This window comes from Lissotriton helveticus, chromosome 12, assembly GCF_964261635.1.
Source record: "Lissotriton helveticus chromosome 12, aLisHel1.1, whole genome shotgun sequence".
NCBI classification, from domain to species: Eukaryota; Metazoa; Chordata; class Amphibia; order Caudata; family Salamandridae; genus Lissotriton; species Lissotriton helveticus.
The window spans coordinates 790,178,575-790,206,331 of NC_136073.1; the positions used below are offsets into that span (position 1 = coordinate 790,178,575).

Here is a 27,757-nt window from a genome sequence, read left to right on the forward strand (position 1 = left end):
TGGAACTGGTGTTGACTGACTGACTGACTGACCCTGGGCTCTGTTTAACCAGGGCCAGTGCCAAGCTAAAAGGAACACATTAGAATGCAGTAAAGACACCCAACATACACTAGGGTACACTATGGTATGGTGGGGTACCCCTGTAATTGGCATGCCCTACCCCATAAGCCCCTAGTATGTAAGAAGGCAGGGGATTGAAACTACCTAGAGGTCTCCAGTATTCGGGGGCATGGCAGTTCAGATGCCATCAGATTTTCTGCACTAGCATGTGTGCAGTGCTGAAGCCTGAGGTCAGTTTAAAAGCATCCCTGGTGGCCAGGACTGCTTTTAAACCTTAAATTGTGCCCAAACTCGACTTTGGGGGTAGGGGCCCTTAAAAATGAAAACCCTACCATGTTTTTGCATGTTAGGGACCCCCAGGGTCACTCCTAGGTATCCCAGGGGTGGGGGGGGGGGGGGTCAGTTATCTATAAGGTACGCCCTTATAAAATGAGTGTTTATATACCTGGGTAAAATGAAATTTTACATTCCACTACCCCTATTGTGTTAAAGACCTGCTCAAATTCTACTTTGATACTAGAAGAGTTTGGTAGGATAATCTGCATGATTTCTGCAGATTCAGAACCCCAGAAGTCTCTCCTAGTTGCACAGGGGGTGGGGGTCCTGTAGAAATTGGGAAATACTTATTAAATATGGTTTTATAAGCCCTGGTTCTTGAAAAGTGACCCAAATCATTTCCCCCATTGCAAACCCCATGGCCCATAGGTTAACATGGTAGGAAGGGATTGATAAATATTGATTGGAGAGGACTAGCTGGACCATTCAAAGACTTCCCAGAATGGTAGTAGTAAATCCAACAATATTTAATATATATATTGTTGAATTTCTCCTAAAATGTTCGTACAAGAAGTTATGAGACTTTCTTGTTTGTAAGTCCAAATTCAGCCTTTCAGTGGTCTGCCCTGATTGGTCAGAGTTAAGTGGATTAGCCAGACTGCTGGGAGTGCAGTTTGCTGGTGTATAGGAATGCCAGGCCAGGAGATGGCGTCGTAAACTATTCTCTTCAAAGGCAGAGGGGAGGCCTGGGTTTCAGTCCACTCTGACAGTCTTGACCCAGAGTCAGGGCTAGGCTTAAGGAAGGTATGCGCAGATGGCAGGGGGAGAGTCCATGGAAATAAGCCATCCCAGGGGGTGTGTTTAGCCAGTTCTTACCTCCTTGCTGGAAAATCAGCCATTATGGATTTGGAAGAATGATGCACTCTGGGACAAACTAACACCACACTCTACAGGGTGTGGTCAGAACTGAGGAGTTGCCCTGCTCTCATTGGTCAGCAGTGACCTGCTGCTTGACCCAGAGAATTTTGAATAAGTGTCTGAGACGGGCAGAGCCCTCCAGATCTGCTGCTTGAAACAGAATGAAGCAAGAATTCCCTGCTGAAGATTTTGCTGTGCAAGGAACTCCAAGGCCTGACCTCTGAAGACTGCACCATCTGAAACTACAGCTCTGTGGATTACCTTGCTGCCAAAAGACTCAAGAGTGGAACTCCCTGCAAGCTACAGGTTAACAGAGCTCACCTGGACAGACCCACAAAGAATTCAAAGCCTAGAGTACCAGCAGATTTGTAAGGGTTTTGTTCAAGTGGATTGCGGAATTGAAGTTTCACACTTTCTAGGACCCTCTTGGAGTTTCCAGAACCTTGGATTGTGTGTTCGATACTTTGGGACCCGCAAGCAGAACGCCAGGGAGGTATTCTAACTGGAACCCGCTTGCTGAAGAAGGTGGCCCACTACAGTGGTGAGAATTCTTCAGAACAATTTATAAAGGTGTGTCCCTGACAGAGAAAACGAAATGACTTAAGGGGCACTGTTGGTTTCTAAGCGCTAGAAAGTGACTAATCTTTAAAAATTCATCTCTCTGGTTCCCTACAGTGGATTGTTTTTGTTTTGGGGTCATTTAAAAGATAAAAATAGTTCCTATTTTTGTAAATTGGGGTTGGATTTTTATTTTGTGTTGTCTTAATTATTTACTGAAATGGTGTTTTTGAATGCTTTAGATACCTGTCTTTGAAGTTAAGCCGGTCAGCTCTAGTTTACTTTTATAGCCAACTGTTAGAGTTCCTATAACTTCTGTAACCAATCGAGGATTGTCAATCATATTAGTAAAAGTTTCCTCTGTTTTATATTAACGTTAGGCAAATGCTTGTAGCTGCTAGCATCCTTTAGATATAAAAAACCCTTTTATTTGAGGCCAGTCTCTCCTAAACCATGACCTGGAAAATTGAGATAGCGTCCGCCTTTCAAATGGGTAATATAGTAAAATGTGTCTTCTTCCAGAAGTAGTATAATATTTATAAGATTGTAATTGATGCCATGCATGCCAGCGTAGCTTATACATGGGTAGATGTGGGGCAAAGAGGTGAAGAGCAATTGTATGCACAAAGCAGACATTTTCACTAATTATGGTGTGGCCAATGTTGTGACTGTTGCATCAAATGAGTGAGTCCTATTCTCCTTTCCCTTTGTTCTTGTTTTCTCTCAATTCCTCTTGCTGAAGTAATACCCTAACAATATTGTTTTTGTTTCAGGACTATTACAGCATCCCATTTCCAACGCCAAATACACAGATGACTGGGAGGGATGGATCTCTCGCAAACAATCCCTATTCTGGTAGGAGCAATGACATACACTACTGCACTTGAGAATTTGAACCAAAAGTGAGCTGAATGGGCAGGTGTGGCAAAATGGGCATATTCCGAGCCAATGGTTGAGGGCGTCCTCAATCAGGATCAAAATATATTTCTTTACAATGCTGCTGCTCAGTCTGTCAAAGCCAAGTGAACATCCACACTGAGGAAATTAGGTGTATTATATGGCATGGTAGTGTAACCCAACCCTGTAATACACTTAACCCATTTAGGACCATTAGGTTTTGTCTGTCAAATGCTCAGCCCTGGCTAGCTGTGGCATTGAGCAGCATGGCTTACACAGGAACAAGTGTTAATCATTTAAACAGCGCCAAAACAATTGAAGTAGTAGACCTAACACTCTCTCTGACCCTAATTTATAAAACGAGACCATTTTTAGGTCTCGGCTAGAAACGCGCGAAGCGCGTTCTCGCCAGAGAACTATAGCTGTCGGCTCAGCCGACAACTAGTGGAAAGTGGATACAAGACCTGGCCACGCGCAGCACTTGCCATAGGATAATGTTACGCGTGTGAACTTCTGCTGTTTTCAGCATGGCAGAAAGAATCTGATCACGTCGTGCGCCTCGGAAAGAGTTCACGTGACTGACTTTGGAATGCAGGGGCAGTCTGCAGAGGGGCGCGCGGCGCTGATTAACAGGCAGGCACTGAGCTGCAATGAATTGGTAGTGCATTTTAGAATTACATTAGGCTTTTTTTTACGCAGCGCTGCGAAGGATGCACTTCGCCACACATGGCGCCTCGGCCTGCGTCATCTCTGCCCCCTCTCAGGAGATGATCTAATCGTAAACTCTTGACTTTTGCTGCACCGTCACGTCCCACTGGCCTGATGCTGGCATAAAGCACGCCCCTTCCCCCCCTGCCTACAGCCTCTCCGTGTATATATAGAGCCAGATAAAATATCCCACCCCCTGCTGGGCGCTTGAAGGGCCTCGGTGCCCTGTTGACACGTTTAAAGCTCTCCACGAAGTCAGCGGAGCCACTCAGCGGCATAATAGCCCCATTATGTGTGGTGAGGGGCACTTTATCACTCTGTATTATCACCCTGCCCCCTTGGGAGGGGAGGCGCTTCATGCCGCTGCTCTGCCCCCCTCCCTGCTGCTCTCAATCTGCCGGCACAGGCGCCAGGGTCTGGAGAGGTGGGGTGGGGGGCCTGCACTGGTGAGTCAGTTCATTAAAGTGGCCCTTTTCATGCCTCACACCCTTGTCATCCGTTTAAAAAAAAAAAAGGCCCACGTGACCATCGCCTGCAGCCCGCTCATTAGGGGCTTGAATGGGTGGTACTTTCTCACACCCCAGCCCCTCCGGCGAGTTATCCTTCTTGGTGCTCCACACCTCCGGGTCCGGTTCGCACTTTATTTTCACCAGCAGCAGCGGGTCCAATGCTTGTATGGGTGTCACAGAGGCCGTGGAAGGACTCTCGGGCCTCCGCTTCTTGCGTGCTCTGCCAGCGGTGGGCAGGCTGCACTCCCAGCAGAGAGAGAGGTGCAAAGCACTTCACACACCGTAAGCCCATGTTTTACACCCCCGAGCTTTTCCTGCAAAGAGGGGAGGTTTTGAAGCTTTGCCGTCCCGGGGGTTAATACCATTCCTGAAGGGTGGTTAGCCTGGGAAGTTTGACGCCCACAAACAAGTGTGTTTTGGGGTATTTACAAACTACATTTTGCACACAAGAAAGGGTTGGACTTTTACTCTCCCAGCCAAAGGTTTGCATAAACCCCTTTCTGGGGTGAAAAATGGAATGTAACCCCCCTCAGATGTGTTGGTGGTCCAGTGGCTGGAGTTTCCACCTAACAAAAAATATGATCCCAAAGGGCAGGAAAATGTGTTTGCAGTTTGCACAGGCGTTCCTGTCCCCCTCTATGCAGATAACTATGCTATGGATAATTCCGCAGAGTAGGAACACAGTCACAGCTTTCCATGTGAGTTTCTGAATCCCAGCACGGAGTAAGTCTATCCTCCATGTGGATGTAAAACTGAGTGCAGATTTACTACTTTCTTTGTGACTTGGGCACACCCTAATCCTAGATGCCACAAAAGGTGTAAATTTACGCTTCGTAAATTTACTCCTATGATTTACGCTGGTGCAGAGATACGCCGATTCTCATTGAATACAGAGTGGGCTTCACAGATTTCCACGTGCACGAGGCCTGGTCTGTCGCCAATAGCAGAAACATACCCAAGGCACTCATGTTCCAAAAACAAAACAGACACCTGCTGAAGATGCCCACTCCACCACAAGACACCCAGGCCCATATTACGCCACCTCCTAGTCAGTCCGTGGTACATACAAAGCACAGGCATCATTCACACAAGCTAACTAGAGCATTCACATCAATGCTCTGATGTGTCTACTCAACACACATAAAAACCGATATCAGACATGTAAACAAAAGTAGCCACATTCTTTTGCTGCAATCCTATTTGTGAAAGAAGCAAACGAAAAAAAATTACTAGGGCAAATCAGAGTGCGTTATGCAAGAAACTTACAGCGCATAGTAAAGGGGAGCCAATCGCTGGTTTCATTTATGCCCTTAACTGAGGGCGGCAAAGGCAAGTTAGCGATAGAGTGCCGGCGGCAAGTAGTAATTGAGTCACTATGAACGTGTGGTCCTGCGTTTCGGCGAATAGAGGTCCCTGCACGGAAGATATAAGGGACGTAGGCAGCACCGGGTAGCAACTGGCCAGTCTGGGTACTTCAGGAAGAATACTTGAAGAGATTCAGCTGACCTAATATCCTCTATCTACTAAAGCTGCCTTCGCTCTGGCAGAGTTAACACCGAAGGAGGGTCTCTAAAGTGAACGTCAAAGGGTGTAAAGGGTTTCTTTGGCCGAGGAAGAATGTAGATACCGTAAAGACGGGGGAACACTTGCCCAGGTGGAACTGAGTGGACAAATGGGAATGAAAGTAGGGGGTGCCGTCACCACCTCTTTCCAGTGGAATGCACCACACAGCTCAGAAGTGTGCCGCAGGGGTTGACGGTCAGTAATACATATAGCAGAAATGTAAACTAGCACTGCCAAAACCAATAGGCCTGGCCTTGTCATTTATCTGGTCTACCTTTAGCTGTAGGAGGAAGCATCTAACATCCTCCAGGACCAACCTCAGTATCCCCTAAAAAAAAGGACAGTTTCTCAGGTGTTATTGTAATTGTATTGTAATTGCATTTATAGAGCGCTTACTACCCCTGATGAGGCGCCAAATCGCTTTTTCGGCACGTAGCACGCTACTCTGCCACCCAAAAAGGATTAGTGGTGAATTAGTATAGAGAAATGTGAAAGTGATTTGAGTGATGGATATGTTAGGTCAGTTATTTGGATTGAGGAGAATAGTGAAAGGTTAGAAGAGGTAAAAAGGTTTGCCTTTATATAGCGCTTGCTACCCCTGATAAGGTGTTGAAGTGCCTTTTCGGCAAGTAGCACGCTACTCCGGAACCCATAAAGTATAGTGGTGAATTAGTATTGTGAAATATGAAATTAATTTGAGTGGTGGACATGTTAGTCTGTTATTTGGATTGCGCCAATACAGACTTTGCAAAAAAAATCATGCAACACATTGTCATATACAATGCCAATAACTCAAACTTTAATGCTGCGAGACCTATTGCATTAAAAATGCTTGTTAATAAGAATTTTGACACTAGAACGAAAAAGATCAACTGGAGAGTTCCAGAGATACAGATTTTACAAGCAATAAAAAGATCTGAGCAATTTCACTCAACTGTGAAAAAGTCTGGGCAAAGTCAACTAATTGGAAACTTTCAAGTAAAATGTAGGTACATTCTTGGGGCAGCCAGTTCTGGCAGAGAGCTAGTCAGGGGTACCAGCTAGTTCCTCAAAAACAGTTACCTTCACTGGAGGAGCAGTCCTTCAAACATTTGCAGCCACTTTATTCCACATTGCAATGGATTCCTAGGGAATGGTCCTGATGCAAGGGGGGGTAGAAGGATGCTGAATATGCTACAAGGATGAGATGGATGCGACGTGGTCAACGGGGATCTTCCTGCAGGGACGCCTTGGTCCACAAGGTGATGAAGAGTTTCTGGTTGCTGGGTCGATGACTCTGTCATCTCCGGTCTTGCTGAATTCCAGTCGACGCTGGACTACCAGTCTCTCTCTCTGTGGTCACAGATCAACCCTTCCTGGTCAGTACTTTCCTTCTGAGGGCCTCCATAACTGACAGCACTACATGGCCCTGTGAACTCTGATGCAACTCTGTGCGTCCGGTCTTGGTCCTTGGTGCTGCACGGCTCCAGTTGTAGCAGCTTGAAGACTCCAGGCTGCCAACTTGCCCCAGCAGGTCTATTCAGCTGGTGTTTAACTGTGCTGTAGCAGGAGACAAGTCAGTTGGCCTTAGGTGTTCTCTTGACTTGACTGGGCTCTGGACACTGCTTCTCCTTGAGCAGTACACTGCAGGCAGTCCCCCTCTTCAACAGCCAGCAGGTGCAGTCCTCGTTGGTGCAGCCTCTATATGCTTGTCCCTTGGTGCAGCAGGGCAGTCCTTCGATCCGTCTTCTGAGTCGGTCGAGATCTTATGTCTAGGTGCTAGGGGTGCCCCCTTATGCTTGGAAAGTTCTTTTAGGGCATGATGCGGTTGCTAGCCAATGAGCTACCAGGTTCCCTCCCACCTGGTGACAGTTTCCTCTAGTGTGGCATCTGGCTATCCCAGGATGCACCATTCTGCCCACTCCCAAGAAGGTGAAACTACTCTTGATGTACGGACTTCCCTAACGACGAAACTCTGAGTGTGGCTATCACTGGGCTTACATGCCCCTGGGGAAGCTGGTTTGGCTGTAAAACCCCCGCCCGTGCTACACATAAGCCCTTAAAAGGTGGCCTTACCTTTGAAGATTTCTTTTTGGGACTAACACCCAGGTGCCGTCCTGCAAGAAGGAGGTGATACCTCTAGCCTGCAATCCTGATTGCTCTTTCCTGAGAAGTTAGTTCGTCTCTCCAGGTGTGCAGAAAGCAGTTTCGTTGAGCAGGCTCCATGTGTGCCCTGGAGGGCACAGGAGTTTTAAAGGCAGTAAAGTAGCAGCTTTGCTAAAGCTGCACACTGCAACAAGTTACTGTAATTGTGACGTGAGTTTGGTACCTTTGAGTACCTACTTTTGTTGCACAGCTGGAGGGGTCAGCTTGTAATCCCAACTCGCTAATTGGGTGACCAAGTCTTTCCCCAGAAAAACTGTTTCATGTCTTTTACTGTCAGGACATGTAAAGTACATGTCCTGCCTGTCAAATGTTGCACCCTGTCTTTAGGACTCGATAGGACTGCCAGAGAGGTGACTTACACACATCTAGGAGAAATAGTCTGTCATTCTCCAGTATTGAATCTTTCATGGATTCCCGTGGTTGAATCATTTCCTGTTGTAGAAGAGGTAGTCCCACAGTACCATCATAAAGGAGTATGTAATAGTAACATAGGCTCTTAATGGCAATGCAAAATCAATTCAATAGCCTATCTTATGTTCTTTTTTAGAAAAGGACCAAACATGAACTGTAACAATCAGATTTTGTGCTGCATGTCATGTGAAGGGAGTATCCCTAAGCTCTGCTCAGTGTTTTTCTTTATCAACTTTTCTAAACCTACAATGTCCGATTCTTCAAAAAGGCCTCTTCAGATCCCGCAAGTCCTGTGGGAAGAAAAGGGTGCATATGGATGATCCAAACAAAGACTGTTTCTATTGCTTCTACCTTCAACATGAGGTGAAGGAGTGCAAGATCGATTGCACCTTTTCTTTTAAAACATTAAGAGACCGAAGGCTACTTCTGTTGCTACAGGGGGCTAAATTCCAGAAATAAAGCTATTCTGAGGACAGCGATTAGTCTTACAGACCCTACAAAGTCAAGTTCCTCTGACCATGGGGTTTCTGAGGGTAGTAGAAAGGCCTTGTGTAAGAAAGTGGCTTTAAATATACTGGACCAAAGTAAGGTACAGTGTGTATAGAGTCCTCAGTCCCCAGAGGTTTGGCAGAGGCTAAAGTTAGTTCTCTTATAGGGGATCCTCATCAATAGTCATAAGCACTGAATATTCCCGCCCACGTGCGGGGACCCCGGAAACAATATAAAAATATACATGTAATTCACATATAAACAGCTCCACATATGTGTATGCACATATATCATTTTTTCTCACACCAATGCAGCCCCAAAACTGAGGCTAAACAATGTAATTACTCATACATGTACTGAAATTAGCAAGGAAATAAACACATTAGATCAAATAGCCCTTGAACTTTGTGTTTTAATGAGCAAAAACGCTCATAACTCCTGAAAATTGCTAATAAATAGACATTGTTAGCCACAGGCTGCATTGAAAAGCAATAGCATAGAAAATATAAGCATTTTCAACAAAAACGTTGCGCATCTTATGACAGAGTAGCAAAGCATCACACAAGACCAATGGGTGTTGACTACACTTCAGAATGGATACTGTCTTCGTTTCAAACACCTGCCTCCACCCGTTCCTCCAATGCCAACATCAAATCATCAGCTAAACCTTTTGAAAAAGGAAGTAGCTATCCTCCTCGAAGTCAGCCATCGAGAGGGTGCCAATCGCTCAAAGGGGGAAAGGAGTGTACTCCCGATATTTTCTGGTCAGAAAAAAGGGCCAAAAGGCAGAATACAGACCCATTCTGGACTTGAGAGCACTCAACCTGCATATCAAGAAAGAAAGGTTTCGCTTGTTAATATCAGAGGCTCAGGTCGAGGCATCGCCATTAGGCCTTAGCCAAGATCAAAAAACTGGTTCTATAGCCCTGCCATAACGCCCGGCTAAGAACATAACAAAAGAGCCTTCTGAGACACGTACTCCAAGGCTGGCTCCATCAAAACCAAAAGTCATCGACACGACCGTCTTCGGACCGAAGGTCACAAGACCAAAGGGCGCCGAGCCGAAGGCCACCATTCCTGAAAAAACTTTGAGGCCCAAAACCGTCGAATCGACAAAATCGACTTCGATCGGCGAAAAAGGGAAAAAGCCTGGCAGCGAAGACAAAAGGGCTATGTCCAAGGCGGTCGTCGAACCGAAACCTAAGGTTCCCCAGACCAAACCCGTTGAGCCGAAGCCCATCGATCCAAAAAAGGGCATCAAGCCGAAGCCGCAGGCTCCGAACACACCTCTAAAGCCTAAAGACGTTAGCGAACCGACAAAAACAATCGGTCCGAAACAGGTGGCTAAACCCGCAAAGGAGATCGGACCGACAAAACCGGTCGGAAAAACTCAAAAACCGATACAGGCACCAAAACCGGTCCAACCAGCCAAAGGCATCGAACCGAAAAAGGTCAAGCCAAAGACATCGGCGCCAAAACACAACACTGTGGAAGAGGAGCTCATCCATCCAGATCCCTCCACAGAGGATCAGTCAAAACTTTATATTGACCCAAACACTGGAAAAGTGACTGTTTATACCAAGAAGAAAAGGCCAGCTCCTGCTGAAGACTTTTCTACAATTCCTCTGAAAAAGAAAAGGGACTGTGCTACCTCTCCTATTCTTTTCCAGCCTATCTCTCCAGCTATGCCTACTACTCCATATGCCCCACACTCACCTGCACGCTCTGACCATAACCCAGATGAGGATCAGGATGCAGATGTGGGTTTCAGATATCCACAAGACCCACATATAGACCCCAATTCACAACCATGGGGGGGGGGGGAGCGAGCCAGACAATGAGGGGACTCTACCCATTACAGACCCTACGGTATACCCAGTTAAACCATCACCCACAGAAGACAGTGGCATTTCTCTCTCTAATACATAGAGCAGCAAGCTACCATAACGTAGACATGCACTCAGATGCTATAGAAGAGGATTTTCTATTCGATACACTAGCTACATCGGAAAAGTGTCAAAACACTCCCCATGTTAAAGGGCGTCTTAAAGCACGCACCCGACATCTTCAAGGAAACTGCTAGGGCTCGTGTCATCAACCCAAGGATAGCAAAAAAGTATAGGGCAGCACCAGTGGACCCTACTTACATCAAAGGGCAATTACCTCTAGATTCTTTAGTGGTATCCAACGCACGAAAGCGTGCAAACTCACAAACTACTGGAGAGGCTGCTCCTCCTGACAAGGAGTCCAAGATCTTAGAAGCATCAGGCAAGAGGGTAGCACCTCAAGCAGCAAACTCATGGAGGATAGCCAATACTCAAGCCCTGCTGGCCAGATATGACAGGACACACTATGATTCCTTAGAGGGACTTCTCCAACACTTACCTGAGCCGTACAAAGACCAGGCAGATTAACTCATACAGGAGGGAAACCTCATCACCAACGCCTCCATTAAATGTGCTCTAGATGCGGCAGATACAGCTGCCAGATCTATTAACACAAGCGTACTACTTAGGAGGCACGCATGGCTGCGAATATCTGGATTTAAAAATGAGGTACAGGCTACAATTCTTAACCAGCCTATAAATCCAGATTTTTTGTTTGGTCCAGCAGTTGACTCAATTCTGGACAAAATGAAAAAGGACACGGTGACTGCAAAGTCCATGGGGGCGCTTCAGTCCCAGCAACACAGAGGCTCCTTTTGTCGCTCCACCTACAGGGGAGGAGCGCAAAGTAACACATCGCAGCAATCCTCAACATACAAAACTAATACGCAATCCACCTACAATAAAAACACAGAGGTGGATACAGAGGTAATAATAACAAGGGCAGAGGTCGTGGAGGCAATGCCAATAGATCCTCCACTAACACAAAACAGTGTCTTCTTGGCACTACCCCCAGACCATATAACTCTGGTCGGGGGAAGACTACAACAATTCCTGACACAATGGTTAAACATCACTACAGACAAATGGGTTCGGCAAATTGTCCAACATGGCTATTACCTAGAACTCATATCAACACCACCCAACATTCCGCCCATACACCGGCCAATGTCATAGGAACATATAACATTACTGCAGCAAGAGGTCATCAGTATGCTGCAAAAGGGGGCCATAGAACCAGTCCCACTTCAACATCAAGGGACGGAGTATACTCACTATACTTCCTCATTCCCAAAAAGGACGGTTCGCTCAGACCAATATTGGACCTCAGGCCCCTCAACCTGTACATTCTATCAGAGCATTTCTGTAGTAGGGGATCTCTGTGTATAGTCATAATCTAGTGAATAGTCCCGCCCATGTGCGTGGACCCCGGAGCAATCAAAAATCTCTTAAGGTGTCAAAAAATGCAGAACTGCACAGGCACTTAAGCGAGAATATAAAGACAGATAATGCAGCCTATATCCACAGGCTACACTGTCCAGTACTTCAACTAGAAATTCCACCAAAAAATCCACAAACAGCAAAGCCTGTACAGATGTTCCTTGCTTTAACAGCAAAAACCCCTCTGGAATGATGGAGAGGAAGACATGGACAGACAAGCCCCATAGGCTGCCATTGTGTGGCTCAAAACAGGATACTGTGCCTTTAAGAGAACTTTCCAGAACTTCACAGTATCCCAGAATGCACTGCAGGTCCCTTTTGCTTTCAGTTCTTTTTTCCGGCTCCTGCAAGCAGGACCCTAGAGCATTGAGCTCTCCCTTTTCAAGGGTTTATTGGTGATATTTTTCACTTTTTCAAAGTTATTTGAGTGCTTTTCTTGAAGTACTTTGCTGTTTCTTCCTGTTTGTCTTTGGGTGCACTCTTAATTGTCGAATATGCCTGCATTATTCGACAAATGCCCGGAGTGTTCCAGGAAGAAGGCAAAGTCTCACCCACACGAGGTGTGTATCATCTGCCTTCCTTCATCCCATGTCCCAGAGGAGTGTGACATCTGCCAGGGTTTTTCTAGCAGGACCCTGAGGGATAGGATGAAAATCAGGCTTCAGGTCCTTGAAGACGGAAGACAGAAGACGGAAGGCACAAGGTGGGTCTGGAGGGGCTTCATCTGCCCATGCTGAGGCCTCTGGGGTTCTCCCCAGGGGCAGGAAGACCAGCAAACGTCCCCATTCTCCGTCGGCGTCGATTGCACCGACCACGACGTCGAGAGGGATGACTGCAGTCTGTTCCCCGCCTCCCCAGGGCTCTGGGTCGAGGCGACGTCGAAGTTCGGCGTCAAGGGACCTGAATAGGCCGCCGTCGAAGTCTCCAGTGACTATTTAGTCGTCGCCGAGTATTAGACGTCGAGAGGCCCAGCGTCTGCGCTCGCCGTCGAGGCGACACCGCCGTTTGCCGTCGGTGTCAATTTCCTGGAACTCAGAGCTGTTCACTTGGCGCTAAAGGCCTTTTATCCGTCCTTCCGGACCAACTCTTTGCTTGTTCAGATGGACAATACGACCACGATGTATTACCTCAACAAGCAGGGGGGGGGTCGAGATCGCGCACTCTGTCGCAGTAGGCGCAGGCGATCTGGCACTGGCTTCTAGCCAGAGGACTGACGATAACGTCTACCCATCTACCAGGTGTGCAGAATGTTCAGGCAGACTCACTGAGCAGACTGATTCAGGAAAACCACGAATGGGTCATAAACGACGAAGTACTAGGAGAAGTGTTCGCAAGGTGGGGGACTCCAGACGTAGATCTGTTCGCCACCGCCAAAAACCGCAAATGCCGAGACTTCGCCTCCAGGTACTACCAGCCGGGGACGCTGGGGAATGCGTTATGGATCAACTGGTCGAACAGCTTTCTCTACGCTTTCCACCCATTCCCCTGATTCCTACGGTGCTCATCAAGCTGTCCCAGTCCAGGGCGCGGATGATACCGATTGCCCCGGAATGGCCCAGACAGTGGTGGTTCACGGACCTGCTTCACCGGTCCCTCCTTCCTCACATGCGGCTGCCGTGCAGGCCGGACCTTCTCACGAAGTTCGGGGGGCAGATGTTGCACCCCAACCTCTCGTCTTTGAGTTTGGCGGCATAGATCCTGAGAGTGCAATATGGCCATCTGAATCTCCCAGAAGATTGCATGAAGGAGGCTAAGCGACCTTCCACTAGGACTTCTTATGCTTACAAGTGGAAGAGGTTTTGCATCTGGTGCAAGTCCAAGAATTATGACCCGACGACATGTAAGGAGGATGTCATCCTTCCATATCTTCTACATCTGGCGCAGTCTGGCCTTAATGTTCATTCCATTAAGGTTCATATGGCTGCTTTGACTGCCTACAGAAAATGCCCTTCACAGACATCCTTCTTTCAGATCCCTGTGATCAAAGACTTCTTGGAAGGCTTGAAGAAAGTGTTCCCTCCTGTCCGGCTTCCTTCGCCTTCATGGGAATTGAATGTGGTGCTGGCCAGATTGATGAAGGAGCCTTTTGAACCTATTCATAAAGCTTCGTTGCAGCACCTATCCTGGAAGGCGGCGTTCCTCGTGGCCATTACATCGGCCCGCAGGGTGAGTGAGATTCAGGCGTTGTGTTGCCAAGAACCTTATACTGTATTTCATGCTGCTAAGGTGGTTATGCGTACTCACCCTAAATTTCTTCCTAAAGTTATATCTGACTTTCATGTTAACCAGACCATAACTTTACCTACCTTTTTTCAGAATCCTTCCTCTCCAGTGGAAAGGTCCTTACATTCCCTGGATGTCAGGAGGGTGTGGAAATTGTATCTGGATAAAACCAAGGATATTCGTAGGTCAGACCAATTGTTTATCAATTATGGATCAGTCAGGACAGGTCTTGCTACCTCTAAACCGTCCATTTCTAGGTGTATTGTGTCCTGTATACAGTTGTGTTACCAAAAAGCTGGTAAGACCTTAGGGGGTAAACCTAAGGCTCATTCCACCAGGGGCAAAGCTGCCACGACTGCTTTGCTCTGTAATGTTCCAATTGCAGAAATCCGCAAGGCGGCCACTTGTCGGTCCATACCTTTGCTAAGCATTACTGCCTGGACACTGATGCCAGAGCAGACGCTCAGGTTGGGCAGGCTTCGCTGCGAAATCTGTTCGCACTGTAGTGGTGTTATTTTCTCTTTTCTCCACCGCCGCTTTGGTGTGGGGATGGGCTTGCCATTCTATTCACTAGATTATGACTATACACAGAGATCCCCTACTACAGAAGGAGTAGTTTCTGTCCTGTAACTCCAGTTCTGTAGTAGGGGTATCTCTGTTATAGTCCTAAGCGCCCGCCCTCCTCCCCGGTAGAGAGAGATATTCATGTAAGGAATGCTACAGGACGGGCGTGTTACGCCTTCAAAAAGAACTGAAAGTAAAAGGGACCTGCAGTGCTTTCTGGGATACTGTGAAGTTCTGGAAAGTTCTCTTAAAGGCACAGTATCCTGTTCTGAGCCACATAATGGCAGCCTATGGGGCTTGTCTGTCCATGTCTTCCTCTCGATCATTCCAGAGGGGTTTTTGCTGTTAAAGCACAGAAAATCTGGACAGGCTTTGCTGTTTGTGGATTTTTGGGTGGAATTTCTAGTTGAAGTACTGGACAGTGTAGCCTGTGGATATAGGCTGCATTATCTGTCTTTAAATTCTCTCAAGTGTCTGTGCAGTTCTGCATTTTTTGACACCTTAAGAGATTATTTTTGATTGCTCCGGGGTCCACGCACATGGGCGGGACTATTCACTAGATTATGACTATAACAGAGATAACCCTACTACAGAACTGGAGTTACAGGACAGAAACTACTCCTTGCACATGCTCACTCTGCAGCAAGTCTTGCCATTACTGCGTCAGGGAGACTTCCTAGCAACTCTAGACCTCAAAGACGCATACTTTCATATACCAATACACCCTGCTCACAGAAAGTAGCTGAGGTTTACTATTCAAGGACAACACTACCAGTTCAAAGTCCTACCATTCGGTGTCACAACAGCTCCACGGGTGTTCATCAAATGCCTAGCATCAGTGGTGGCACATCTCAGGACACAACACATTCATGTGTACCCATATCTGGACGATTGGCTAATACACGCGCCATCGGTCCAGCAATGTGCCAGCCACATGTCAAAGACCATTCATCTCCTGCACAGTCTAGGATTCTCGCTGAACTGCCTAAAGTCACACCTACAACCCTCCCACATACAACAGTACCTGGGAGCAACAATAGACACACTAGCAGCAAAGACATACCCAAACGCAGCACGGATCAACATGCAAATGTTAATCCAAAAGTTCACACCACACCACTCATTGCCAGCTCGGGTGTTTATGCAACTAATGGGCATGATGGCCTCGTGCATATTCATAGTCCCTCATGCCAGACTACGCATGCGTCCGCTACAGGAGTGCCTAGCAAGGCAGTGAAACCAGGCTCAGGGTCAATTAAAAGACCTAGTGTTGGTGACCAGTCGTGCATACAACTCTCTGCATTGGTGTAATCCACAAAACCTTTGCAAAGGGCGACTGTTCCAAGAGCCTGTCCCACAAATAGTGATAACAGCGGACGCCTCCCTGCTAGGCTGGGGAGCCCATGTTCTGCATTACACAGTCCAGGGCTTATGGACCATACAACAGAAAAAGATGCACATCAATCTTCTAGAGCTGATGGCAATCTTCCCAGCCCTAAAAGCGTTCAAGAAACAGTTGTGCAACAAAACCGTGTTGATCCGGACGGACAACATGACGGCCATGTATTACATTCAAAAACAGGGAGGGACACACTCCCCTCAGCTGTCGCACCTAGCTCAAAGAATATGGAAATGGGCCATCAACACCCAGGCAAGGACAATCAAATAGCCGACCTGCTCAGCAGACAGTCAACAAATGCACGAGTGGGAGATTCACCCCAATGTGCTCCAACCATTCTTCCGGAAGTGGGGACAACCGGAAATAGATCTGTTTGCCACAAGCGAAAACGCAAAATGGCAGTACTTTGCCGCCAGGTTCCCACATCCGCAGTCGCAGGAAAATGCGATCTGGATGAACTGGTCCGGGAAATTTGCGTACGCTTTTCCCCCAGCGCCATTAATACCGCTGGTGGCACGCAAACTGCGCCAACATTCCCTAACGCTAATCCTAGTTGCTCCCACGTGGGCAAGGCAACCATGGTACACAACGTTCCTAGAACTGTCAGTGGTGCCTCATCAGAGACTGCGACTCACACCCAGTCTTCTAACTCAGAACCGTGGCGAAATCCAACACCCAGATCCGCAACAGCTGAACCTGGCGATCTGGCTCCTGAAATCCTAGAATTTGGATACCTCAACTTGCCTCCAGACTGCATGAATATTATCAGAGGCAAGAAGACCCACTACCAGGGCATGTTATGCAGCAAAGTGGAATCGTTTAGTCATTTACTGCAGAAACAACATAAACCCATTAGATGCTTCTACACAAAACATCATTTGCCATCTTCTGCACCTACAACGTTGCAATTTAGCCTACTCATCCATCGGGATACATTTAGCTGCGCTGGCAGCATACCTCCAAAACAGACAACACCTTTCACTGTTTAGAGTGCCATCTATAAAAGCATTCATGGAAGGACTCAAACGAGTAATTCCACCAAAACATCCACCTTCACCTGTCTAGAATCTAAACGTAGTTTTAACCAGACTTATGGGACCACCTTTTGAACCACTACACTCATGCGAACTACAATTTCTTACTTGGAAGGTGGCTTTCCTAGTTGCTATTACTTCACTTCGAAGAGTTAGCGAGCTACAAGCCCTAACTATTCAAGAGCCATTAATTCAAGTACATGCAAATAGAGTAGTTCTCAGAACAAACCCTAAATTCATGCCAAAGGTGATATCCCATTTTCATATCAATCAAACCATAGAACTGCCAGTGTTCTTTCAGAACCCACAGACAGTAGCTGAAAGGGCCTTGCATACTCTAGATGTCAAAAGAGCTCTGCTATACTATATAGATAGAACAAAGGCTTTTCGTAAGACAAAACAGCTGTTTGTTGCTTTCTCACCGCAACACACAGGCAACCCTATCTCAAAATCAGGGATAGCTAGATGGATCGTTAAGTGCATTCAGATATGTTACTTAAAAGCAAAACGCACCTTAACAGTTCCCCCCTAGGGCGCATTCTACACGCAAACTAGGGGCATCCATGGCTTTCCTAGGAAATATCCCTTTGCACGAAATTTGTAAAGCAGCCACATGGTCAACCATACATACATTTACCAAACACTATTGCGTAGATGTACACTCCAAACAGCAAGCTGCTGTAGGACAAGCTGTTCTCAGAACTCTTTCAGACTGCTGCAGCTGGCACAGGCTGCCACCGCTAGTGAAGATACTGCTATACATTCTTAGCACAGATATGAATTCAGCAGCTGTGAGAAGTTGGCCTGATATGCAGTGCTCACTATTCTAGTGATCACTATGTATCAGTCCAAACAACCCTTATTGATGATTGGTTGTAAGTCAACCTTATAGACCAGCTATCCTAGTAGCATGGATACGAGCAGGCTAAGACTCTAGAGGGCGTGTTAAGCCAGCTGTTTTACCATCACATTACCCCTTGAACACCCAGTGAAAGGACACCACACAAGTTATGAAAATAAACAGTGTATTTATTTATAACAAGACTACCCTGGCTCTTTATGAGACAGGGAGCTAAGCACACAACAAAACTCTTATAAAAATACTTAAGTTAGCACAGTATATACAAATGCCCGAGGGGCACGGGTAACCATATACTCAAAGTGGAATGCGAAACTACTAGCAGGTAAGTACAGTACTTATAGGCTTTGGAATCGCTAGGACTTGACTATAGAATCGTTAGATTACTTCTAGGAGGCCCAGGGGACTCGGGTGCAGAGTGTGCACTCTCACACGGGATGCGGGACAAAGTCTATGATAGCTAGTAAAGTTAGTGTTCACGGGCGAACCCGACCTGGTAGGAAGAAAACGACAGTGGATCCTGACCCTTGGATAGTGAGGCTATGCTGGGGCACCGAAATGCCGAAGTTACCTAGCCCAGGGGCTGCAGCTGCATATGTCTCAAAAGACGTCGGGAATCCTCGTAGACGAACCAGGAGCCTGGAAGAAAGATGCTGGCAGGCGACCAGTGAAGAGAGTTCGAAGTGATCCAAACCTGGATCTTGAAGATGGATGACACCTGAAAGCAGAGGGGACCAAGTTCGTGACTGCTAGCCAGTAGTCAGGGGCACCAGGAGGGCACCGGAGGGTAGTCACCTCGACTAGGTGAGTGGGCGACGCTGTGCTCTGCAGTTCTCACGGACCAGGAGGCGTTGTCGGCGACCAGGATGGAGGGGCGAGCTGTCCCACGATGGATGAAGCTGTCGGCGTCGAAGGACCCAGGATTGGGCAACACAGCCTTGGCTAATTCAAGCCCACGCGGTGGACTCAAAATGGCGTCTTGAGTGGACCAGGAGGGTGCGGGGTGCTCCTCTTCTGGGAGGGAGCAAGAACCAGTCTGGAGCAACCTGACCAGCAGCAGTGATGTTGTCGGGCGTCGTTCAGAAGGCCACAAGCCATCGGGCTAGTAGCCAAACAACACGGTGAGCAGCAGAAAGCAGAAGGGCCCCACGCCGATCGTGGAGATGCTGGGGGGCTGATCTTCGGTGCTGGAGCTGCTCAGGGTCGGGGCTTCTCGGACCCCAAAGCACTCGCCAGTAGATTACCCGGCGGGCTTGCTGTGCAGAAGTCGTGCAGTCTTGGCAATAGTCGGTCCCTTGAGGTCTCGTCGCACTCACGGTTCTCAGCTTGGCTGTAGAGGTGAGTAGAGGTCGGAGGTGCCAGGGAAGCCGGGTCTTGTCGAGCTGGGCAGTCGGATTCCGGAGGAAGGACTTGCAGCAGACCGCAGTGTTCTTAAGGTGGTGCCTGCGGATGCAGGGTGACTACTCCTTAGTCACAAGGGAGAATCTTGAAGAAGAAATCTTGATGTCCTTTCGTAGAAAGTCGTGTCTTGATTCCAAAGATGATCTAATTTGGAAGGGGGCCAGTTCCTACCTTTATCTGGGAAAAGGGGGCTGGCACGCGACTAAGTCCTGCCCTATGGGTGGGACCAGGAGGGGGGTGGTTACACCCCTCTCCTTTGGCGGGCTTTCCCCAGGCCAGGGGCTGGAGTGCCCCTGGAACTGGTTTCAGCCGGCCTATGCACAGTGAGCACCGGGGTGCCACTTGCAGTCACCTTCCTCTGAAGCCCTGCCTACCTAGGATACACAAAATCTTGTCTGGGACGGTGCTAGCACCGCCCCTGGCAGGAAACCCTTTGTCCTTATCTCCTGCTCTGGGAGGACTCCCAGCAGCAGGAGGGCAGACTTGTGTCTCGGTGGCAGCATCCATTTTGTGGAGCTAAGGCTCTGTTGGACTTTAACCGGGGTTACAGGTTACATGCATGTCGTGTCCCTCTAGAAGGGTGGAATGCTAACCCCGTCGCCAGAATTGGCGAGGGGTTAGTATTCCAGTTCGTATGACACCTTACTCGACATGTTTTGATAAAGCGATACCAGAGTTGGCACATAACCGCGAGGATTATAATGCACTTAAGAGTATATGGTATGCGATATCATGGAAACGGCTAAGGGATAGATCCCGAAAGCCGCAGACAGGCTCAGCTCATGCCAGAGCACCATCTCACACGATTCCAAGCACTCTGCCCCAGGATTGTTTAAGGCCTGCCATAGGAGTGACTGATAGGAGATCTGTGTGTCCATTTTGGGGTTAGATATAGGTATACTATATCTAAAGCAAAGGGTGAGTACACCACCTTGCCCCAGCTGTCGTGCAGCCAGTTGTGTCAGTTTAGTTAGTCAGTCCAGGGGTGGCACAATACATGCTTCAGCCCCTGGGAGACTCCTGGGTGCACCTCAGCCCTGGGTACAGGGACTTGGAGAGGGCCCAGTGCCAATTCAGTACCTGGGTACAATTTGGATAGAGAGAACAGCTAGGCTGTGGGTCTGATTAGCAGGCCCACAGCCAGGGAAAGTCGTAAACCAGTGCAGCAAAAAGCAAAAATCTGGGTGCTCATAGGATTGCAGACCCTACTCTCCTACAGCAGCCCACATGCCTCGAACGGAATATGCTACTTACCTGTATGCATCTGTTCTTGGCATGTAGGGCTGCTGTTATTCATATCGCCCATCCACCTCCCCGGTACCTGTCGCAGCTGCAGCACTCCCTCTTTGCATGGACATCTCTTACTGTACTATACTCCATCTCTACCACAATGGCGAAAAACAATCTGGGGATGGAGAGGATGCCCATGCGCACTGTAGTCCAACGGAGGAGCCACCTATCTCGTGATACTTCGAAGACTCTTCCAGGACAACAATGTGCAATCATCCGGACCCAACACTAGGCGGCGATCTATGCACAGATATGATTATCAGCAGCCCTACATGCCAAGAACAAATGCATACTGGTAAGTAGCATATTCCTTACCAACCAACCTTGGAAGTATAAAAGCTGAACTGGCCCCACCGAAATCCTCCCACACCATTTCACAGAAGATCTCCTGCTAGCGCCTTACTGCAGGGACTGCAAGCTCCAGGCACTGAATGTGGCTGCTATAGATACATTCAGAGCTACTCTGGGTTGGACTCGATAGAAGAAAAACAGACTTCGAAAAACAGAGTGCTGTAGGAGGTCTAACAATCCCGGAATGGATAACCTGTTCCTGCCACTAGGGGCCACGAATAACCCTAATCCTACAGAGGTCGGTCGGAAGCACCGGTGTATGAGTTGTCTGTACCAGGATATGGTTCTGTGACACACAGAACACACAGAGCTCCGGGTCAGACTGATTTGCATATAGCCATGTCTGAACTGGAGTGGCAGAGTGGGCTAAAGAACGGTGATGGATCAAACCCAGATCTTTTGACTGGGTGTAAGTATTTGATTGATTCTGATGCTCCGTCCATGACCACCCCCTTTTGTACCGCTTTTGGCCACCATAAGTGTGGCAGGTTATGGTCAGACGTGAGTCCCTTGCTCACTTTGCCACTGGATTCAAGCAAGCCGGGCTGAAGACGGCTGGAATGCCAGAAACCGGTCCTTGGAAGCTTTTCAGGTCCAGGGAAGGCATGGCTTGGCAGTTCGGGCTGGACTGTTCCCATGAGGCACAGGGTCAGACTGATTTGCATATAGCCATGTCTGAACTGGGGTGGCAGAGTGGGCTAAAGAACGGTGATGGATCAAACCCAGATCTTTTGACTGGGTGTGAGTGTTTGATTGGTTCTGATGCTCTGTCCATCACCACCCCCTTTTGTACCACACAGAGCTCAGCAGCAGGCGCCTTAACGTGGATAGTTGGACTGGAACCCATGGAAACCAGTCAGCCCTGTAGGTGCAGGGCCGCGGATCCATCGGACAGGCACTGCAGCTGGGAATCTGCGCGCCATTGGAGCAGGTACTGGAGCCCCTGGGATAGCTGTGAGCTGGAAGCAGGCAGGTGGCACTGAAGCCCCTGGGATAGCTCAGTGAGCTGGAAGCAGGCAGGTTACTCGCAGCTCTCCATGGATTCTTTAAATGAGCTCAGAGTGGCGCCTTGAAGCTGTACACAGAGCTCTCCAGTAAGCACACAGACCCGCAGAGCTATCTTTCTAAGACCTAAAGCCATAGCGAGCAGGGCACAAGCATTTCTGCAGCAGGTGCCTGGACCCAGTCAGCCGCCTCGGGACCAAAGGCCGCCCGTTGCACACAGACCTCTGTGCACGTTGTAGGGAAAGCTGCATAAAGAGTGAACAACAGAAACGTATATAACGGATGACAATGAACCAGACGTACCTGGGTCAGTCTGTGCAGGTACCACGGGCATCCTCTTGGGTCACTACGGGAACATGTATAGAATTCTAAGTATAATATATATTTACTCCAAAGTCTCATCACTACATTTCATTGAATGTTGTGATAGTTTGATGCATTTTACTTTCATGTTGGAAAAAGGCACCAGCAATACCCAAGGATTTGTAAAATCAGCGGAGCCCGATCTTCGTTCACATCTGCTCCCCAGTGAGGCCTCTGGCCAGACATCTCCGGACTGCCCGGGCACCGCCGGCGTCCACACCTCAGAGATCCGCCGATCCGCGCCACATATCGGCACCTTAAAGCCTGCAGCCAGCCTGTTTATCAGCGTCGCGCGCCCCTCTGCAGACTCCCCCTGCATTCCAAAGTCAGTCACGTGACGAGGCGTGCGTCGCGATTCTTTCGCCCATGCATTCTAATGCAAAAGCTCACGCGCGCGACCTAATCCTATTGAAAAATGCTGCGCGTGGCTGAGCCGACAGCCATAGTGCTCTCTGCAAGAGCACGCTTTCGCGCGCTTTTCGCAGCGAGCCCTTAAAAGGCTCCGATCCTTCCTCTGCCTGCGGGCCAAGGTCGGCACTGAGTTTCGAGAACCCCGCCCACGGGCCGGGTGCTGAAACACAAGGAAAAGCATTCTGGCTCTGCATTGAGTCGACCCCCCCCCCCCCCTAGCGGCACCAAACTGAAATCCTCGGTGCCGAAAACCAAGCATGTCCATCCTCCAGCTTTGTCCAAGTGTAAATCTTTGGTGCCGAAAAGTTCCGAGCTGAAACTCTCAATGTCGAAAACTACAACTAAAGAGACTCCAGCAAAAGATTTTCGGTCCAATGTTCCACCTCCGGATCTGAAACAAAAAGAACTGGTTATTGTAGGAGAGTAGGGTCTGCAATCCTATGATCACCCAGATTTTTGCTTTTTGCTTCACTGGTTTACGACTTTCCCTGGCTGTGGGCCTGCTCATCAGACCCACAGCCTAGCTGTTCTCTCTATTCCAAATTGTACCCAGGTACTGAATTGGCACTGGGCCCTCTCTTGTGTCCCTGTAACCAGGGCAGAGGTGTACCCAGAGGTCTCCCAGGGGCTGCAGCATGTATTATGCCACCCCTGAGCTGACTAACTAAAACAGACACAACTGGCTGCTTGACAGCTGGGGCAAGGTGGTGTACACACCCTTTGCTTTAGATATAGTATTCCTATATCTAACCCTAAAATGGGCACATATATTCCTATCAGTCACTCCTATGGCAGGCCTTATCAATCCTGAAGGCAGAGTGCTTGGAATGTGAGATGGTGCTCTGGCATGAGCTGAGCCCGTTTGCAGCTTGCGGAAACAAGTCCTAATAGCTGTTCCATGATAACGCGTACCATATACTCTTAAGTGCATTATAATCCTCGCGGTTATATGCCAACTCTGGTATCGCTTTATCAAAACATGTCAAGTAAGGTGTCATACGAATTGGAATACTAACCCCTCGCCAATTCTGGCGACGAGGTTAGCATTCCACCCTTCTAGAGGGACACGACATGTATGTAGCTGTAACCCCGGTTAAAGTTAACTCAAGCCTCCGCTCCACAAAATGGATGCTGCCACCGAGACACAAGTCTGCCCTCCTGCTGCTGGGAGTCCTTCCAGCAACGGAGACCTGGACAAAGGGTTTCCTGTCAGGGGCGGTGCCAGCACCATCCCAGACAGGATTTTGTGTATCCCAGGTAGGCAGGGCTTTAGAGGAAGGTGACTGCAAGTGGCACCCCGGTGCTCACTATGCATAGGCCGGCTTGAACCAGTTCCAGGGGCACTCCAGCCCCTGATCTGGGGAAAATCCCGGCAAAGGAGAGGGGTGTAACCACCCCCCTCCTGGTCCCACCCATAGGGCAGGACTTAGTTGCGTGCCAGCCCCCTTTCCCAGGATAAAGGTAGGAGCAGGCCCCCTTCCAAATTAGATCATCTTTGAATCCTGAACCGACTTTCCACGAAAGGAACTCAAGACTCTTCCCAAGATTTCTCCCTTGTGACTAAGGAGTAGTCACCCTGCAGCAGCAGGCACCAACCAAGCATCGCGGTCTGCTGTAAGTCTCTCCTCCGGATCAAGACTGCCCAGCTCGACGAGAACCGGCTTCCCTGGCACCTCTGACCTCTACCTGCATCATCAGCCCATCTGAGATTCGTGGGTGTGACGAGACCTCGAGGGACCGGCCATCTTCAAGACTGCACGACGCTTGTCCAGCACGACCACCGAGTGACCCTCGACTGAGTGCTTTGGGGTAAGAGAAGCCCCGACCCTGAGCAGCTCCAGCACCGAAGTTCAGCTCCCTGGCATCCACGAGATCTGCGTGGGGCCCTTCTGCTTTTTGCTGCTCACCGCGTTGTCCAGGTCACTTGCCCGTTGGCTAGTGACCCTCCAGACGACGTCCTACGTTTGTTTCACCGCTGGTCTAGCTCCTCTGGACTGACCCTTGTCTCCCCTTGAAGGGGAACTTCCTAGGACCCTCCTGGTCCACCCCAGACGCCATTTTGTGTCACCGCGTGGGCTTGCCTTAGCCAAGGCTTGTTGCCTCCTTCACCGGATCCAGCATCGCCAGCAGCAGACATCCGACGTGGGACAGCTCGCAGACCTCCAGCCTGGTCGACATCAGCGCCCTGGTCCGTGCAGCAGCAGAATCCAGTGTCACCTCTTCACCTGGCTGAGTGACCTCGTCCGGTGCCATCCTGGTGCCCACCCAATCACTGGCTAGTGATTCAGAACTTGGTCCCCTCTGCTTACAGGTATCCTTCTTCAGCTGATCCAGCCCTTGGATCAGCCCGGAACATCTCCACTGGTCGCCTGCCAGCAACTTCCACTTCAGGCTCCTGGTTCATCAACGAAGAAACCGGACGACACTTGAACCCTATGCAGCTGCAGCCCCTGGGCTAGGTAAACCGAGTACCCCGGTGCTCCAGCGTAGACCAACTGTCTAAGTGTCTAGAACCACTTTCGTTTTTGACCTACCTAGTCGGGTTCGCCCGAAAACACTAACTTTGCATTTACTAGGATCCATAGACTTTGTCCCGCATTACGCGTAAGAGGTCCCACTCTGCACACGACATCCCTGGGCCTCCTGCTTCTAATCTAAGGGTTCAGCATTGTAGGCCTAGCGTTTCTACAGTCTATGAGAGTAGTACTTACCTGCTAGTAATTTCGCATTCCACTTGTATAGTATATGGTTTTTCGTGCCCCTCGGGCATTTGTGTAAATTGTGCGACTTTAAGTAGTTCTTTAAGAGTTTTGTTGTGTGCTTAGCTCCCTGTCTCATAAAGAGCCAGGGTAGTCTTGTTATAAATAAATATATGTTTATTTTCATAACAACTTGTGTGGTGTCCTTTCACTTGGTGTTCAAGGGGTATATGTGATGGTAAAACAGCTGGCTTAACACGCCCTCTAGAGTTTAGCCTCAGACTGCTCGTATCCATGCTACTAGGATAGCTGGTCTATAAGGTTGGCTTACAACCAATCATCAATAAGGGTTGTTTGGACTGATACAAAGTGCTCACTAGAATAGTGAACATTGTATTTCAGGCCAACTTCTCACATTTGTGAGCAGCGGTTGGGATTTGAGCTTGCTGTTTTACCACACATATCCTAAGAATATCATTTGAAAGATCACATAAGTACTAAGGTACATATAACTTAGCTTAGAATACTCTGAGTTCTACTGAACCAGCTGTTGTAGCTCCTAGGGCTTAGCACACCCTAAACTACAACTCTTAGCAAGGGATCAGTAGGCAAACAAATAGTGTAGGTAAGTGCACCACTTACACCTCACTAGAAAAGCATGTCTACCCATGGAGAGTCTTCAGAGACTCCCCTAGTGGTTGATGACCCTCCACAGGTCAAATCAAGATATGCAGCTCTCAGTTTCCAGGAGATGAGACAAGTGTGTACCTCCAGGAAACTGAAACAGGGGTCTAACCCCACCATTCCCTTTCTGATAGGTCTCTTAGAGACATATGATGCTAAGAAAGCTTCTCATACAGATGGGAATATGCCAGCCTTAGAGGGTACCCTTGGAGATCCAGACCTCCTTGACACTGAAAATGCAGTTGAGGAGGAGGAAGAAGAGGAACTCTCTGGGGATGAGGCAGACAACAGGTCTGAGTTAGTCAGCAGACTTACTAGGGCCAACTTAAACCTACTTAGGGAAGGATCTGGGGGACCCCCAGTACTGACCCTAATAAGGCCTATCCTTGGAGTTAGAAGGGATAGATCTCATTCTAGGGACTCCAATAGATCTCTGCACTCTAATGCCTCTTCTCAGAGGAGAAGGATTTCTCCCCAGAGGAGATTTACTTCCCCTCAGAGAAGAGAACATGAAGCTAGGATGAAAGAGGCTAATCTAAGGATTGAAAGGGAAGAACTTGCCCTGGCCAAAGAAAAGCTTGCCTTTGCTAGAGAGCAGCAGATGAGTGGGATAGTTCCCACTGGTGGCAGCAATCTCCCTAGAGATAAAGAAAGGAGTTTAGATATTAAACACCTGAGTAAGATAGTGCCCCCCTTTAAACAAGGGGATGATATCCACAAATGGATGGCTGCTCTGGAGAGGGCCTGCACTGTCCAGTGCATCCCCCAGAGTCAGTTGGCAGCTATACTGTGGCTCTCCTTTGAAGGCAAAGGTAGAGATAAGCTCCTCACTACTAGAGTTGAGGATGCTAACAATTACCAAGTCTTGAAAAATACACTGGTTGATGGGTTTGGCCTAACCACTGAGCAGTACAGGTTGCTGTTCAGGGACACCCAGAAAACTCAGTCTCAGGATTGGTCTGACTTTGTGGATTGTGCCACTAAGGCTTTGGAAGGCTGGTTGCTGGGCAGTAAGGTTACTGATTATACAAGGTTGTACAATCTGATCATGAGAGAGCAGATTTTAAATAACTGTCAGAACCAGTTGTTGCATCAGCACCTTGTTGACTCAGATCTGACCTCTCCCCAAGAATTGGGAAAGAAGGCAGACAGATGGGTCAGAACAAGGGTCAAGCAGAACCAGACTCAGAACCAGGGTGGTCAGAAGAAAGCAGACCAAAAGGGTAGTAACAAGAGTGAACAAAATGACCAGAAGTCTTCAACAGGTCCCCAACAAACCAAAGAGGGTGGGGGTCAGGCTTCACAGCAGAAAAAGAAGACTCAAGAAGGCCAGTCTAAAAGGTGGTGCCAATACTGTAAAAGTAAGTCTCACTGGTTTAGTGAGTGCACCAAGAGAGGAGGGCAAACTCCTACCACTACAGCCCCTAAGGCAACTGCACCCCCTAGTACAGTCAGTAGTGGTAGTGCACCTCCCAAGGGAATAGTTGGGTTAACCTTGGGAACTGAGGGGTCTGACAACTTAGTTGGCACACTCACTCAGGCTGTCCTTGCCTGTACAGGGGATGTGGATATATCCCCTGATGCCAGTCCCAATACTTTGGGCAAATACAGGCA

At 48.5% G+C, this 27,757-nt stretch overlaps 1 protein-coding gene across 1 annotated transcript in view; it reads left to right on the top strand.

Moving 5' to 3' along the window:
* The window catches only part of UBAP2L (ubiquitin associated protein 2 like), a 775,602-nt gene that overhangs the window by 315,363 nt on the left and 432,482 nt on the right, over positions 1-27,757 (top strand). The window contains exon 21 of the mRNA XM_078668896.1: positions 2,586-2,667. Within this exon, the coding sequence (XP_078525022.1) occupies positions 2,586-2,667 (82 nt within the window). The remainder of the gene's footprint in view (positions 1-2,585; positions 2,668-27,757) is intronic.